Below are 18,202 nucleotides of genomic sequence, written 5' to 3' on the forward strand. Positions count from 1 at the left end.
ATTATTTTTTCCGGACCGGACCAAAACACTCAACATACACAGATTCTCAAGATAACTGAGATTGAGATAAGTGGATTTGACTGTATCTATGGAGAGGGGATGTGGTATAAGGAGGGTCTTTAAGGCAAGTGACTGATGTATCTATGGAAAGGGATGTGGTATAAGGAGGGTCTTTAAGGCAAGTGACATGTATCTATGGAGAGGAATGTGGTATAAGGAGAGTCTTATGGCATGTGACGGATGTATCTGTGGAGAGGGATGTGGTATAAGGAGAGTCTTATGGCATGTGACGGATGTATCTGTGGAGAGGGATGTGGTATAAGGAGGGTCTTTATGGCATGTGACTGATGTATCTATGGAAAGGGATGTGGTATAAGGAGGGTCTTTAAGGCAAGTGACATGTATCTATGGAGAGGAATGTGGTATAAGGAGAGTCTTATGGCATGTGACGGATGTATCTGTGGAGAGGGATGTGGTATAAGGAGGGTCTTTATGGCATGTGACTGATGTATCTATGGAAAGGGATGTGGTATAAGGAGGGTCTTTAAGGCAAGTGACATGTATCTATGGAGAGGAATGTGGTATAAAAGGGTCTTTATGGCAAGTGACTAATGTATCTATGAAGAGGGATGTGGTATAAGGAGGGTCTTTAAGGCATGTGACTGTTGTATCTATGTAGAGGGGATGCGGTATAAGGAGGGTTTCTATGGCAAGTGACTTATGTATCTACATAAGAGGGCATGTGGAATAATGTGTGTCTTTACGGTAAGACACTGATGTTTCTAAGAGGGGATGTGGTATTATGGGGCTCTATATGTAAAGACTGAGACTGATGTATCTATGGAGAAGGGATGTGGTATAAGGAGGATTTTCTATGTCAGAAACTGATCTATCTAACCTGATCTGTTGTTCTTCATATCCATCCTGTCCAAGTCAAGTGGCATGGGGGGCTTCCCTTTATTCAAGTTGAACTGCAGAGGTTGGTTGTTGTGTGCTGGATCCAAGAAGCCAATACCTCCTGTGAACCATAAAAGACACATATAAATACAATATGACAACACCTTCTCTAAACCATAAAAGAGGTATATTACAAAATGACAATAACTAATGTGAGCCATAAATGAGGTATATTACAAAATGGCAATACCTCCTGTGAGCCATAAAAGAGGTAAACTACAAAACAACAATACCTCCTGTGAGCCATAAAAGAGGTATATTACAAAATGACAATAACTCCTGTGAATCATAAATGAGGTATATTACAAAATGGACAATTTATGATATACAACAGGCCACACCAAAAGCTCTTCTGGTCCTTGATCAGTTTTATTCTATTAGGATTTAAGTGTCTTACTGATTTTTCAATGGACTTTTACTCAAAGTTTCTCTGTTGCTTCGAGTCTTGACTACATGAAGCCAGTGCGATGGCTTACATGTCTCATCAACTTTGGAGTGAATGTGTTGTTGTTGTTGTAAGGTTTAACGCCATTTTTTAGCATATGATAGGCTATACAGGAGTGAATGTGTCTAGATTGTGACTATTTCAGTGATTGGTTCTTTCCTGCAAGTCTTTTCAAACATCAGTACCAAATAATCTATCTTGGCCAAACTTGACAAATTTGTCGAGATACCATGAATTAAAATTTTCTGCAATATTAACATGTTTTTCTTAATCTTTATGTGGTGCTAAACTTTTGGCAGTTAAGATTTAGAAGACACTGCTATCTGAACTTCTCTCTTTTCTTGAAATCTGATATTCAGGCTATCTCTTCTTCTATGCAGGTGACTTAACACATTAACCCCTAGTGACGACTTAACGGGGCAGGAGGTAGTAGCGTACTGCCGAGCTCTGTAGCATCATGCTCATGCATGATACACTAAAGTGGGTGGTATTACAGAAAGGTAGAGAGATGTAGCTCTACAATGATACCAAATAATCTGGAATATCTAGTTGCACTACAAAATACAGACAAAAAGCTCATTTTTTGCACCCAATTTTTTTCTACCCAAAATTCACCCATGGTCGGAATCCGATTTTGTGTCCAGATTTTAGGCTTTTTGGTCTCAGATCTAAGGCAAGCTGGTATGAACTGCAAACAGACAGACGAGCCTTTGCAAAAAGTAGGATAAGATGGGCATTTGGAATAAAGAGTGGTCTCGATACAAAAATAATGGCTCCATTTAGCAACAAAAAAAAAAGAACTCCAACTTTTACCCTTTCTGTTCATGCATGAGTCAAATGGACAATCAAAAAACGATGTTTCTAACACAACTAGGCGGTATGTTATTGAAGATCACCGGGGATTTGGTGTGTTCAGATCTATTCAGAAATAGCTTTCAAAATGTGTTTCCTACTCGATTTTCAGGCAAAAATGACAAAAACCTCCACGGGTTAATGTGTTAAGGGTCATAACCTTTTTAGATACCATTTAGCAAATGGATAAGTTGAAAAATGCATGAATTTTCAAATGCTCTTGAATGAAAATAAACTGGAATTTAAAGTTAAATGTTTTTTAGTTTTTTGAAATTCATAATGCACCAATTGTCACATTCACAACAAATCAGACCAGAAGCGTAAGCTCCCAAAATGTCTCCAGACTGACAAGGCATGAAGTAATGGTGAGTGAAAGTGGCCATTAAAAAATTAGAAAGGTACTTAAATTGCACACAGTGTAAAGGTTTGGAATGTCTCATGTTAAAGATGACTAAATGCAAAGACGATATAAGACAATTTGCACAGAATCTTCAAGGGGTCAGATTATGAACAGCAAGAGTTTGTTACCTTGTGATAACTGAAAGTAGAGGAGGGTGTTATCATTAGTGTCACCCTTTTTACTGAAAAAAATAAGTGCCTGTTGGAGCAAATTTCTCCTGTAAATGAGATCATTAGTTACATGGGCTTTTGCTCTACTGTTTGAACTTTTCATATGTTCTAATTTGTCATATGCCATCAATACACTGAAATAATAATTATATTTTATCCCCAAATTTTTCATAACTATATTTTATCCCTTGTTTTTTTATAAGCAGAACTTTTATCTTATTAAAAATCTGGAAAATGTTGGTATCTTAACTTCAGAACTATTATGTTTACCAATAATTTTCATACACTCAGAAAAACATGTACAAAGAATTACAGAAAACAAAGCAAAAAAAACATTTCCAAATTAAAACAAAAAGCCATACCTTGATTCATCATATTCTCACTCTTATAACCTTGATGGCATCAGAGAACCTACAAATCACGAAAAGAGTCAATTTAGTCATTTATTTAAAAAATCTGAGTATGTATCTAGTTTCACACAAGCCTTAAAATATAAAAAGTCAATTTTGCCGTTCACAGAGTGCAAGCCATCCACAAAATTTTGGCAAAGAACTTGCTCTAGCACAAAATCTGTTTAGCCAAACTAAATTTTTTTTACAAGTCTTAATGACTCTGAACTTTTGACTGTTTGATCCCACATATGGGTGTTCTGTACCTTAAGTGCAAGCCCTTCACAAACTGTTGTTAAGGTATGTGATCTAGAACTCAGGGATCGTCCTGGGCTTCGCCAATGTCGCAAATTGCGATTTTTTTTTCCTTATTGGCGACAAAAATATCCCATCTGGCGAATTTTTTGGCGACATATTTTTTGGTTATTTAATTTGTACATACAATGATGGATTTGGACTGAATAAATTCAAAGCCAGAACAAAAGGAAGCCACAAACTTGACTAAGCAATGCATTGGAATCAATCTGTTACACAAACGATCCTTTGTTCTTATTGACAACCCTATCTTTACAGTGCATTGTTACATCATAATCTGCTTATGCTGACATCTGGGCTGAGTACTGTATGCTGCGATACAGTCAGTCATGCTACCGCACTATACCTACAACTGACCGACTTCTGAAGATGCGAATAGAACAGATACAGTTAATTGTATGGCTAATCCTTCTGTTTTTTTTAATACATATACCAATATAATAGTTTTGCTGAACCTTCATAGAAAATTGATAACCTTTGAAGTACCGACTACTGTGTATAAATACAAAGCAAATGGAAAAAATCTCAATCACAATTACATCTGTTGCCAGTGCAGCATTTTACTCATTGATCTTTTCCTTTTGCCATCAGTCCCGTGTTACGGCTGCAGAGACTTAAACTCCGCAACAAGAAATAGCAAAAAAACAGTTGTGCATAATTAATAATAATTATTTATTTCTCAAAATACAGGAGTGAAAGAATCCCTAAATTGGGTGTGAATTTACGCTTATATATATGGTCCAATATTGCCAGGTGTTGACTCATGTAAGTTTCATTTGTGGGAATGGAGATCCTATTTTTCTTGTCGAGAAAATTTATACAGCATTCAGTGATCATTCTTGGGATTTAGGAAGCAATTCACTACAAGCTTTGTGAAGCTAGCCATAAAAAGGGGGTGGGGGGGCTGCTGAGAGACTACTGGTGTCAACTGTCAGCACTGATGACTGTGAACGTGGATTCAGTAAGATGAACCTCATAAAAACTGAAATAAGCTCTGCATCTCATATCTTGAGAATTTAATGAGAATCAGCATGTACAGATGTGAAAAATTAGACTTTGAAACTGCATTCAACAAGTGGGCAGCCCTAAAATCGCGACGGATCTTCATGTAACACTTTGTAACATTTTGTTAATACTTGTTGTAATTAAAGTATTAACTAATCCATCTTTTGTAATTTTCATTGCCTGTTACATTAATAGACTAAATTAACACTTGGAAAACTGTACACTACTTTTTTTGGCGACACTTTTTGAAAATTGGCGACAAAATATTGAGGTTGGCGATTTTTTTGGCGACAGCTTTTTAAAAGCCAGGACCATCCCTGAGAACTGAAATAATCATGCATATAGAAATATTATTCCTTTATTAACTGTAACCTTGACCGTTTGGCCTTTTGAACTCAAAAGTCTATAGGTTTTTTCATACCAAAGAATAATCCAAGCAAAACCTTTGGTGAGGGTACATGGTCAAGAACTGAAATAATTTTTCATTTTCCAACCTCTTTTACTTGGATCAAGACTACCATAATTGTGACACATCAGAGGGAAGCTTGCATAATTATCAATTAAATTTACCCTATAAAATACTAGTTTTACCACCCCAACCCCCAACATTTAAACAGCAGTAATGCCATACCTGTCACTACTGCCTTTCAGAGGTTGCCAGTACCACGGGAAGCTGAAAGCCCAAAAACCAAAATAAAAATTATATGATCACACTTACAATGGGAATGTCTTTGGACACTTTTTGTGGGGAGGGGGCATGAAGCCCAGCCCTCACAGACACTAATGAGAGGAGGAAAACGCTTTCAGAGGTAAGGTTCTCAAAGTAGCTTCACCCAATTGGTTATATAAGGTTCTGACCAAGACCATAAAATGAGAGATTCCATCTGGGCAGCACTTAGTGACAAATTAGCGTATGCAGCTCAAAATACCTGAAAAGGCTGGAAAACAAAAGCCTCAAACAATGGTTCTCCTTTATGATCCTCAGCATGTTGGATATGGCTGCCCGATACCTCTTAGTAGTAGAAACAGACAGCAAAGGAAGTTTACAACTGCACTTAGAGAGGGACAGCTAAGAATGCAAGGTTTCCTACTGCACCAATTACAAATGATTCTCTACTTAGTGTTATAGACATTGGACTGTTTCCTGGTCTGAACAATACAATTTGGTAAACTTGCTCAGAAATTTGTCCTGGTGGATAGGTTGCTTGAGATGATTCAAGTGTAATGGTGGAGAAGCTGTGGGCTGTTGTGCACAAGAGACACAAATATGTCTTCTGTGAACATACCAACACATGGTAGTAATATCTTTCCTCTTTAGCTTGTCAAACTGAATCCCTAATATCTGGTATTACCCTTTCTCATTGGTCTGTCTAAAAAAGAACATGTGGCATTTGTATCTGCAGGCTGACTTTACCTAAAAGAATATTGCAACTACAAAAAAATGATGGAAAACACAACAATGTCAAGAAAAGGAAGTTGTTGGATTATCTTTTATCTGCTGATGTCAAAGAGATTCAATGAATGTGCCAACTTTTGTGATATTTTCCATTAGCAGGACTGTTTAAGTTACAAGCATAGTATGCAGTTAATGATACGTGTGTGTGTGTGTGTGTGTGTGTGTGTGTGTGTGTATGTGTGACAAAAGTTGTGAAATATTTTTATTACTGGGATGAATAAAGGAATCTACTGGAAAACCAGAAAATCTCCTAAGCAAATGGGTTTTCAAAGCTGAATGCCCAGGGACAAACATGGATTTTTAATTTCTTTTGTAATCCTGCACTCTCTGGACATCGCTAAATATACTGCTATGAATTGTAACCAAATAATAATGGACGTTAAGCTTTCACATATGCAAATTTAAACTGGGGGGAAAAAAGAATCATTAAATTTAGTCTTTTATGCCATAAAATATAATCTGTACTACTGATCATACCTGCTATAATATGATATGTCAAGTTAAAAACATGATTTCTACTTCCAAACCTGATGAGAGTCATGTTTGAAAAATGTAATTTTAAGTAATCCTCAAACCCACCCCCTCTCCCATAAAAGACACACAACTTCATTATATGGCTGTAACATGTGGAGTGTATAAACAATCAACAGTCCAGCTTAGAGCTCATGTAAAACTATACTTGGGGCAGTTTCTACAGCTAATTGTCAACGAGGCAATTAAAAGGAAAAGTTCAAGAATAAACTGTCATTTCACAAGTTTATTTAACTGGCTGACAATATCTATGGTGATGTGTCAAATCTTTTGAAGGCTCCTTTGGGAGTGTGCATTATGCTAATTTGCATAAGTAAAGTTCACAAAGTGGAACAACCCAATTTATTTTAAGTCATAGGTTACTCAAACAGATGCTAAGTGCATGTTGAAGAACTAAAGTTATAACACATCATTACCTTGAATGAGAATGTTTAAGCCATCTGTACTAAAGATTATTGGCAAGTTTGTAAACAGCAGCAACATTTTTTTTAAGTTCGATAATACTCCATATATAAAATGCAAGTTCTTGGAAAATGTTCAAGTGTGATTCAGTTTTGAAGGTGATTCAGAAAGCAGTAAGATACCAGCAGAACAAGCAAAGCAAGCCAAAAGAAATTTCAGAACTCCTTGCTGACCAAGTTTTACTTTGTGAAACACAGCAGTAAGGGGGAGCATTTCATTCTGTGCATATACCGCAATCAACATAGCAACACAGAGGTCTCGCTAGGACTCTAAAGCTAGGAGTCCAGGACTCTTTTTTTGTTAAAAACAGGCATCCCACCAGCAAAAATTGCAGTCCTCTCCCATAAGCATATCAGGCATACCTAAAGTGGCTAAATATCCAGATGAGAAGAACCAATGGTTGTCACTGAGTTTAATTTTCCATATTCTTTACACCACTAATATGAAGCTCTTGTTTGTCTATCAAAGTGAGACTGAATTTTCTCAATTCAATGAAAGGTCTTATTCCAAACACTAAGATAGGCATCACACACTTTCTTACACTTGGCTGCTGTTCCAACCAAACTATCAGCTCAACTTTAACACTCTTCTGAATGTCATAATAATTTTCAACAATTTGCCCACTAACCCCAAAATACTTATCCAAATATGCATGTGCACTACTTATTCTGCAATATTAGGAAACGTACACAATAATGAAAGCTAGTTTTTTATTTGATGCACTCTTATATTGACCACATGTACATATTTGGGTCTTCCTGCCTCTGAATTCAGTCAATGTAAATATCAGCACATTTTCCCACCACTCAGCAGCTAGTTGAAGTCTTTGATCTCACCACCCAGCTATTGTGTCATATTCTTCTGATGTACTCTTATAAAAACAACATGTACATCTGGAGGTCTTTCATCCACTGCATTCTGTCATTGTAAATATCAGCACAGCTAAAATGATCAACTGATCAACACAATTTCTCACTCAGCTGGTAGTTAACCCTTTACCTCATAGAGCATAGTGACAAAGTGCAGCGCGCTATAAATAGAACACCTGTTACCTAGTCGACCCCATGCGCATATTCCTGCCTGTTAACTGTTAAGCAATGTAATGTATGTTACGTTTAACAGCAATTTTAACCATTTTACATTTTTGTACACATCTATTATATGTGGAAAAATTTAAGAGTAAAGTCCAATTGTTATAGCGGTGTACTTATTTTTCATGGAATAATTTTTATGTGCTTTAAACTCTTGAGAGAACTCGATCACTGTCATGTCAGTGAGGCCACATGACCAACCGTAGCTGCCATTTCTCATATTCGAAATTTACAAGTTTTTCGTCTGTGTCTACATCACTTAGTCATCTGAATTTGATAATTTATAAAAACTAATTGCTGCCTACATCAATATCAGAGCCTTTACCTAAGTTATTGAATCTCTCATAGTTGTGCTGCTAATCGTGAAAACTGCGTAAGTACTGAATGAAATCCGCGACCGCCATTTTGGAGAGTGAAGATTACGACCCAGCTACTTTAAATAGCAGATATCGACCAATGCATAAACAGTGACCATGTGATCTGACTTAATTGTCATTCGCAGAAATGAATGTAGTATCTAATGGGGGGGGGGGCGGTTTCCCCGAAGGTGGCGCTACAAAGACCAGCTCAAAATGGCTGATGTTTACAGCAGGAGTCAAAAGGTGCTTCCATGTGCATGGAGTAGAGGCGTCAAAAGGTGCTTCCATGCAAATGGAGTAGAGGCGTCCAAAGAGGCTTGCATGAGGTAAAGGGTTAAAGCTGGACTAGCAAGCCTTGAATTTGCTGCCCAGCTATTGCGTTCGTACAAAGGACTCCTGCGTATGTTATCCCAAATGAAAAATTGCATCCAAATACACATGATTAAGCATTTCCAGGACCTCTGGCAACATAAGTCCTTCTCGAGTGTATGAGGTCCATTAAAATTGAAGTACCACCTGTATGACACATATTTAATATGCTGAATTGAACAAAATTTAGACTAGTTCTCTTTATTATTCATTATCTTAGTCTTGTTAAAATACTATTAACTGACCCATTCTTTCAGGCTGATTTTAGCTATGAAACAGATTGACTGAAAGACAATCACAAGCACATGCTTGTGTTTGCACAGTTGATTTGTGTTGATAAAGCATTCACACCCATACTGGACAGAGGCATTTATTACTGCTGTATTACCTGTAAAGCCCCCATTAAAAACTTTAAAATATTATGTCCCCTCCTCCAACCTTCCCCCAATAAAATAGTCAGTCCAAAATGTGATTTATATTCATTTTTCTGTGGAGACAAGCATATCTCATGGTCAGACAGCATCAGATAAAGTACTGACAATGTTAATATTATGATTGTCAAGAACAACTTAGTTCTGACCAGGATTCACTTAAGCGAATCCAGTAGGGAAGTTTGAACAACAGTACCATCCAGTCTCTAGTGACTGCAAAACTTGTAACAATGTAATCAAGATTTTGAATCTCAACGTTCCATCCATCTATCCATGAACATATTAATTTCATCTGTAACAAGCAACAATGTGAATGTGATGAATTTATTCAAGATCATGTTGAGTATATTTGACAAGACCCTAATACAGTCACTGGTTGCTGTGCAGATAGCTTTTTTTTTTTTCTACAGTGTGTAGTCATGGAATAGTACTTGTAAAATTCAGTACAGAGCCGTAGTATACACAGTCACTTTCTTATATGATAAATAAGAAAAAAATACTTAAAAACTCAGCTAATCCAAACTACATTTCAAAACAATGACTTTAGATCCCCACATCAAATTGATAGCTTTGTAAAATCACAGTATTACCATCACAATTTACTACTGACGCTAAGTAGGGGCACACAACTGATAAACAGACGAAGTTCTTTCCGAAAATATGTAACACTTACTCTGCAATTTCATGCAATATGTCATACTAGCAATTTAAAAATGTAAAAGCGTTTATTTTCTTATAAAGCTAAATTCAATATGCAAAGGTGCATTTGCTTATTGTCTAAGCATTTAAAGAACAAACCAAATACCCAATACTTGTAGCAGGCGCACTAGCTGCCGCAACCTCTTTCTTTTTGTAATTTTTTTTTTTTTTTAATGTTCATGGCATATGCAGTTTTAGTTTCGTATGGATATGGACATGGCAATCGCTAAAATTAACGTGTATTTTCATATCTTTTAAACTTTTTCTGTCTTTAATAAAAACTGATCACTTTTTTATCCAAAATAAGTTTGCACGATGTTCCTGTTTCTTTCGAAACTAATTATTTGACTAGATCTACCTAAAGTTAGCAATGGCCGACGAAGTACTTGGTATGTGCATTTCAAGAAATATATTGACAAAAACTATGCGATTGAAAGATTTTAATTAGTTGCAACCAACCTTTAGCTTTAAATCACACATTTCGACGAGATTACGAGTTATTTTATTCTCCCTTTTTTTTTTAAACGTCTTGCAAATGCAGAAATCACCACGGGCTCTTATCATTGCTTACATTACAATTGACTAGTTCTACAATGTAAGACGGAACATGTTTTTGTTTAAGTGCTATGTCTTAATACCTAAATAACGGCCTTGTATAGCGTGTTCCGATGTCGGTTGGCATAAAAATGAGTGGTCAAACCTTCAGGAATATCTCACACACTTGGCAGCCTATATCGACACTTCACTAATTTATGTTATACTTACTGTACTGTCTTTATCCTGGCGGAATGAAAATATGACACTAGCAAATGGACGCATTTTCATGTTCCATTGACATACATTTGAATTTGTTGCATTGCGACGGTAGTCGAGGTATGCCGAAGTATATTTAAGTAGATTCATGTGGGAATATGTTTCTTGAACAAAACGAAACGTTGCTTACAGTTCCAATAGGCATTAAATATTTTTTATTTGTTTCATTTAAGAATAATATTTCAACTAACCCAATATCAGCATTCCTGGCTTTCATCTCAAACCAAACTTGAAAAATGGTCCATTTCTTTTGTAAGAATTAAAATTTATTAGAATTTAGAGAAAAGACATCAGGGTAAGTAAAGTCTGACAAAAACATTATAACTTTACTTTGTAGAAAAGCATTGTTATTGGTTGCCAGTTGTATGTGATATTTCTGAAAATTTGACTTTTGTTTCATTGTTGGTCGACATCAAAACATGCTACACATCGGCGTTAGTTAAGCAGTAAGACACATCACCCCCAGAACAAAAATATCAGGTGATGTGTCTTATGTTGTAGGATTAACAATTGACCTGTCATATATGTAGTATATAATAACTACAAGGGAGGACACTTCTCTCCATTCTTGTGTGACCCAGTTGAGAATAAACACTGTTATTTCAAGGTACATTTTGCGTAGCATAATAAATTTTGGTACTGATGTTTAGCTCAGACATTCGACTTTTTATGCATATCCAAAATTTGGCTTACTATCATACCTTTAAGGAATGCAGGCCATTTCCCCATGCTACTGCTGAATATGGCTGTAATTGCGCCCACTTAATATGTAAGAACAGTGATCTGAATGGAATACTACCTTCTTATTATATGCTCATTTTTTTCCCCGTTAACTTTACATTATTGGAATCGTTTAGTATTCCCTGATACTGAACGCGTGCGACAATACACATATAGCATTCACGTGAATAAAGGAACTACTTTCTATTGTAAACAAACAATGACGCAGACACCAGCACTTTTGATTTGTAAACAAATCATATACACTCGCGTAAGAGGCTCTTTATGTTGTAGTTATTTAAATTTGTTTCTGAACAAACTAAAACATGTTTCATGGACTGCAAAAAAAAAAAAACAGCTGTTTTGGCACATTCCGCGTTGATACAATGTTACGGATTTAGGCTAGCTACATTATATATAAGACGGATGATTATGTCCTTACAAGTAACATACAAGTGACAAGGAATATACTGTATTCTTTATCTGGTGATAAGAATGGCAAAATAAAATATACTTACAGTTTTACATCCTGAATTTCCTCAAAATCTTTTTTCTTAATTCTGCAAATCCGAATTACATGAGCCATGTCATAGGTTTTCAATCTGGATTACACATTTCGAAAGTGTGCTGTAATTTCGATGATAAGTGCAGTTGCATCCTCCTTACTGCACTCAAAATGAAATACACATTAAATTCCATAGTGTCTTTTTGAAAATTGCAATTGAAAGACTTCATATTTTCCCATGTTATGATTTCAAACATTCAATGACAGAAACAGAAACACATTTGCAGACGTAAACACACTTCTCCCATGCCACTTCAATCCAGTGTATTTCATGTATAATTTGCACAGATGAATCCAGTCCAAAATCACAAACCTTCATTGAATCGAAACAAAATACCAAAATATATTCACTCCAGATCAGATGGAAAAGTCGTTGCAATGCGCATTCATTCACAATATGACTGCAAATTTCAATTTTAACTAGACACACCATTTTCTTTCAAAAGTTATGTCGAGCACGCAACCAAGTTCAAATTTATCTGGGCGGAGCTATGTGCGCATTAATAATGATGTAATTTTGTAATGTCAAATCTGCGCTTGTGTATTTAGTTTGGAATACGGCATTCATTCATTTACGTTGTTTCTTGTAGTGTATTTTGTTTATATAATTAAACCTTAGGTAGAATAAAAAAATGAGCATATAATAAAAAGGTTACTGCATTTGTATGGGAAAATATGAACTCGTTTTGTCGGAAGGATATACTGCACTCACAAGTTCGTGCAGTATTCATTTCGAAAACTTGTTCCTATTTTCCCATAGAAATGCAGTAACCTATAATTATTGGCCAACTGAAAATAAGTTATAAATAAATGCAAGACGTAATTTTCTTTTAACCAATGATAGGATAGTATCCCATTCAGTGGGATCTCACTTGCATATTAATGTACTATAAATATATGTATATTATACAGATATGGTGATTTCGTGTTGTCACAGATTTAATTGTACTTTATTGATAAAATGTCAGACTCTGTGGTTGCTACCTCTACCAGGTGCTCAGGTATGTTATAATACAACCCCAATCCCACGAAACGAAGATAAGTAACACGCTATTCTTGGCACATTATATATTTAGATACATAAATAAAACCTCTCCCACATAAACCCTCCATGATCCACATGTTTCATGGATTTTTCATGAAAATTTTCTCTGAGCCATATCCAGTTCTTACCAATAATGTATAGTTTAAAAGAAAATCAAAATGGTTTCCTTTGCGCAGGTTATGACAATAAATTTTCCGCTATTTAGGAAATTATCCAATCAAAGTTAAAAGGATGGGAGCCCCGTAAAGAGGGGTCCCCTCTATGTACAAAAATAGTAAGATGGTGACACTCGGCCCGACTGAAGTGCCCTCTAGTTACATTGTTATCACTATGTCATGTGATAACGTGTAACTGATGACAACATTTTCAAAAGTTTTGTTGACTTGTGTCACACTTTGCTGCAAGTAAAAAAAATTCTTCGAGCTTTTCTAAATCCAGTAAGTATACATATTATGCATAACAATGACCAAAATACGTCAGATTACCTAATAAACTATTATACCCATTGAAAATACCTTAATGGTTGATAATGTCACTGAATTGAAACTCTTGAAGCAACCTGTTTGTTGTGGACTGTCAAATGAATCAAATCAGGTGACTTCTTATTGGGGCCACTTCACATTTTGTTTTCCCATTAGAAGCCCATTAATGATATAATTATCAATTTTACTGTTGAAATTTAATGATATTTTCTTTTTCATTCTTTATATATTTCCATTATTGAATAAAGGCAAACGGTGATCTGATATATTGAAATCAACATATTTTTTAAAAAGATAAATATTTATATTTTGGTACATTAACAGTTACTTAATTTTAGAAACAAAACAGTATTAAACATTTCTAACTCTGTCTTGTATGTGTTACATGCCATTTGCATGATTTTCAGAATGGTAGAAAATTGCATTGCTGTTATGCCCAAGAAGCTTTAACAAAAACATACATGGATATTAAGGAGAAGAAAATATTGAGATTATTTATTGTTATATTTGCCACTGTTGCCATTTCCTGTGATCGTACATTTCTTTTCTCATCTCTATGATGGCCGCGAATGGTGCTGTGATCAACCACTCTGAATCAGATGACGTTATAAACAAGGAAAACAAAACGTGGTAATCATAAATAAACTGTCACTGAACAAATATCTACAACCATGCATGGGTCAAGCTAGACTTGAATTTTAGGGATTAGTTACTTCTCTTTTCGGAAAGAACTAGGAGAAGTGGGACCTGAACAGGGAGAAATGGGAGCAAAGCAAGACATACAATACATATATATATATATATATATATATATATATATATATATATATATATATATATATATATTTGTGTGTGTGTGTTGTTTTCATTCTCTTATTTGAATTGGTTTTAAGCAAAACTTTATTTTCAAGTAGAACATTTTCTGACTTCTATCTGTATTATATACACATTTGATGCATGTTTAAAAACTATCATATTCACATTCAGTGTATTTTGGCAATATGACTTAAAAAGAGAAGAACAGAAGCTATACATTGTAATGGACATTAACTTACACTGGAGTACAATATTGTAATTGCTAGTTAGTACAAATGCTTAATCAACTACCCTTAATCAAGAAGTTTTTTCTTTTTACTTTCTGAAAGTTCATTATAAAATGGCATTTGAAAATATTTTTAAACTTGTTTGAAATAACCCATGCACCATGTACATGACAGAAAATGCACATGTCCTTCAGGTCAAATACTGTTCGTTTTAATTTCTTGATTGCCGATAAAACTTTACCATTACTGTTTATAGACAACACACAGAAGAATTAAAGTCAGTATATGAATGAACTAAACCTTTTTCTTTCAAACCGAATCAACACAGCCAACATGCAATTGCATCTGATTGTAAAAAGAGGGTTTTTCTTAATGTAGCCACTCACTTTATAGTTTTGTTACAACAGTCCATTGATAGGATTGCAAATGTAAGATTTTATTATTTGTCAATGTACTTGGTGAAACATTAGGCATTGGTTAAATTTAAAATAGTATTTGTTTTGTTTTTATTTTTTTTGTATTTTCACAAAAATGAGTCAACTCAGAATATAATCTTGAACTTATAGCATCTCATCGAATTCCACAACATAGCATTTTCCCATATATTTATGACCTACATAATTGCATTTTAAAGCTAAATGTAGTCCCTGCTTTCTTACAAATTGTGTATTTTCCTGAATATATTTGGCCAGTGGTTTATGAAAAGAGACAATCTGATAAAAAACGAAGCTTCCTAGAAGAGCGCGTTGTCTGCCATTATGGTTCCAAACAGATTTTTATCAAGAAAATAAGGTACATGCGGCAGTTAAAATATTAATGTTACCGATTATATTCTTAAAACTCAAATTGCTATTTACATAAATTTAAGCTTCGAAGCACAAGTTTGTATGTTTTTCTTATCAAAGGATAACTTGCAGAAATCTATCAGTAATAGTTGCTAATTGACTCAGGAAATGGTTAATGGTCAATCAACTATCAAAACACATGCCTTTGAATGTGCAAGAGTTTGTCATCGTTATTGATATCAACACCAACTATTTGATGGCTTGAAGTGTACATTTCAGCTTGAACTATATATAACAAAACACTGCAACTAATCTGGCCAAGGCGAGGGAGCATCTCAGAAGGTATGGTCATTCAATGTTACTCTAAAAGAAATCACAGGGCAAAGCCGTTTTTGCTTTCCTAACATAAGAAGGTGAAGTTTACACCTTTTATACAACTTAGTTGCCCACTTCGCCTGGTAGCATGACCATGAATAGTTTTAAGGTTTGAATTTTGTTACAGGTATAATGGTGATTGAAAGTGTAAATTAACTTTTAATAAAACTTGCATTGTTTACAAATTATTCCGCAATTTGTTCTCTTAAGGGCTCCAAAACCTATATCATGAAGATATATTAGTTCTACAATGTGAGACATATTACATATAATTTACATTTTGGTGCTACGTCTTACTGACCAAAAACCCAACTTTGTGTAGCGTATTCCAATGTTGACTGACATCAGAACAAGTGTCCAAATTTCAAGAATATCTTGCTCACTTGGCAGTACATCTTGAACTTTTCCACAAATTAAAGTCATGTTGATTTAGGTGGCCTTATTCTGATGTCTTGTTTTGAATAAATTCAAATTCTCAAATAGGCAAATGGACATGTTCCATTGACCTACATTTCCGTTGGTTGGAATGCAAAAAGGAAGTCAGGAATGATGAAATTGGTTATAATGATGATAAATATCTTGAAAGAAATGAAGCCGTCTAAACACTTTCTTAAATATTAGTATATTTTTATTCATTTTGTTAAAGAAACATTTTTCAACCTAATCCGAATTTGCATTCCAACCAGCTGAACAGAATTTGAAAATGCATCCATTTGCTACTGTCGGGTTTTGATTCCATTAGGATAGAGATAGCAAATTAAATATAATCAATGAGATTTAGATTTGTGGAAGAGTGTCTATAAGGGCTGCCAATTGTGTGAGATATTCCTGAAAATGTTAGCCCTCATTCTACTATCAGTTGGCTTGGAAACATGGTACACAGTGCCATTATTTAGGCAGTAAGATGTAGCTCCAAAACGTGATATGTTTTACGATGTAGGACCATAGATTTAAATAACCTATGATGACTTATAATAAAACTGCAACTACAACCACCACAAGACACCATCTCGAGCCGGTTAGGTAATAATACTTTCTTGCAGAACCTTAAATTTGACAATACATTATATCATTTCCCAGAAATAAAGCAGATAACTCCCAATTTTTCTACAAGTAAAGCATATTTCCATGATCATCTTCAGTGATTTTGTAAATTGGCATGTTCTGACCGCTTGGCAAAAGAAAACTGCACAGACTCTGGAATATGAGACACATCATCAGAGGTCCTGCTAGGATTTGGTAAAAATAGGAGTCCTACCAGCAAAAGTTGCAGTCCTCTCCCATACGCATTTTGGGCATACCTGAAGTGGCTAAATGTCCAGATGAGAAGAACCAGTGGCTGCCATTGAGTTTAATTTTCTGAATTCTTTACACCACTGACATAAGCTCCTGTTTGTCCCTCAAAGTGAGACTGAATTTTGTCAGTCCAAGGAAAGATCTTATTCCATACACAAAGCCAGGCATCACACACCTTATTACACTTGGTTACTATTCCATCAGAACTATCAGTTTAGAAACTTTAACACTCTTCTGAATCTGATTTCAATCTTTGTCAAAATGGCATTTTGTCTAAGCCTTGACGTATCTTGATTTTCAGGTCACATGCAATACTTATTCAGTTTCACTCTGAAACAAACACAGTAACGAAAGTTAAAGTTATTTATTTGATGTACTCTTGGAATGATTACATGTACATCTCTGGGTCTTTCTGCCTCTGGATTCAGTCATTGTAAATATCACATTTTCACACCACTCAGCAGCTAATCAAAGTCTTTGAACTTGCCACCCAGCTATTGTGCCATGTTCTTTTGATGTACTGTTACAATGACAACATTATTAGAACAGATCACCAAGTAAATTTGTGTTGTGCCACTGTCATATAGGACATATATACCCAACTCATGCATGCCTCCCAAAGGGACAGCCTTTCTCTGCTCTCTAAGACAAAAGTTTTTTTATGCACACTCACCAGAAAAACATCTTGGGTATTTGCAGGAATGCTCTCTATGTAACAAGTTTGAACTCTATATTTTAAAGATTTTATGTATTTTACCGTTATATTTTGTATATCTTTTAAAAAATGTCAGCATCTGTACTCAGGGTTGATCCAATTTTTTTCAGCCACTTAAAATTTGCTTGTCCCATTAACATTAATTTTTAGTTGTTACAAAATTTTAATCTCTTGCCAAGATTTGATGTGTGCATTATAATCCATAAAAAATAAGAAATAATGTACCACATATTTATTGCTTTAAAGGGTTTCATTTTTAGTTGTTTTTTTTTTTAAATTGTCAACAGAGTCTAAAACTTACGCTCAGGTCCAGGACTGATATTATTAGTCACAGACTAGTTATATGTAATCAGCACTAGTCTGTTGGACCTTTGACGTTTCTTATTTATTCCTATAAATTGAAGAAAAGATGCTTTTTTATTCTTAAAAGAT

General features: G+C 35.0%; 2 protein-coding genes across 2 annotated transcripts in view; one reads left to right on the forward strand and one right to left on the reverse strand.

The window, feature by feature from the left end:
* LOC149799845 (ecto-NOX disulfide-thiol exchanger 2-like) overlaps window positions 1-10,110 on the reverse strand; it is a 58,450-nt gene extending 48,340 nt beyond the window's left edge. Inside the window, exons 1-3 of the mRNA XM_089959266.1 lie at window positions 10,038-10,110; window positions 3,187-3,235; window positions 899-1,018 (exon numbers count right to left, since the gene is read on the reverse strand). Coding sequence (XP_089815392.1) covers window positions 899-1,018; window positions 3,187-3,199 — 133 coding nt within the window. The 5' untranslated portion in view covers window positions 3,200-3,235; window positions 10,038-10,110. The remainder of the gene's footprint in view (window positions 1-898; window positions 1,019-3,186; window positions 3,236-10,037) is intronic.
* A 161-nt stretch (window positions 10,111-10,271) lies between these two features.
* LOC149799846 (mannose-6-phosphate isomerase-like) overlaps window positions 10,272-18,202 on the forward strand; it is a 47,686-nt gene continuing 39,755 nt past the window's right edge. The window contains exon 1 of the mRNA XM_089959267.1: window positions 10,272-10,320. Within this exon, the coding sequence (XP_089815393.1) occupies window positions 10,302-10,320 (19 nt within the window). The 5' untranslated portion in view covers window positions 10,272-10,301. The remainder of the gene's footprint in view (window positions 10,321-18,202) is intronic.

Source organism: Sinohyriopsis cumingii, chromosome 5 (genome assembly GCF_028554795.1).
Source record: "Sinohyriopsis cumingii isolate HCF-2022 chromosome 5, ASM2855479v2, whole genome shotgun sequence".
NCBI lineage: Eukaryota > Metazoa > Mollusca > Bivalvia > Unionida > Unionidae > Sinohyriopsis > Sinohyriopsis cumingii.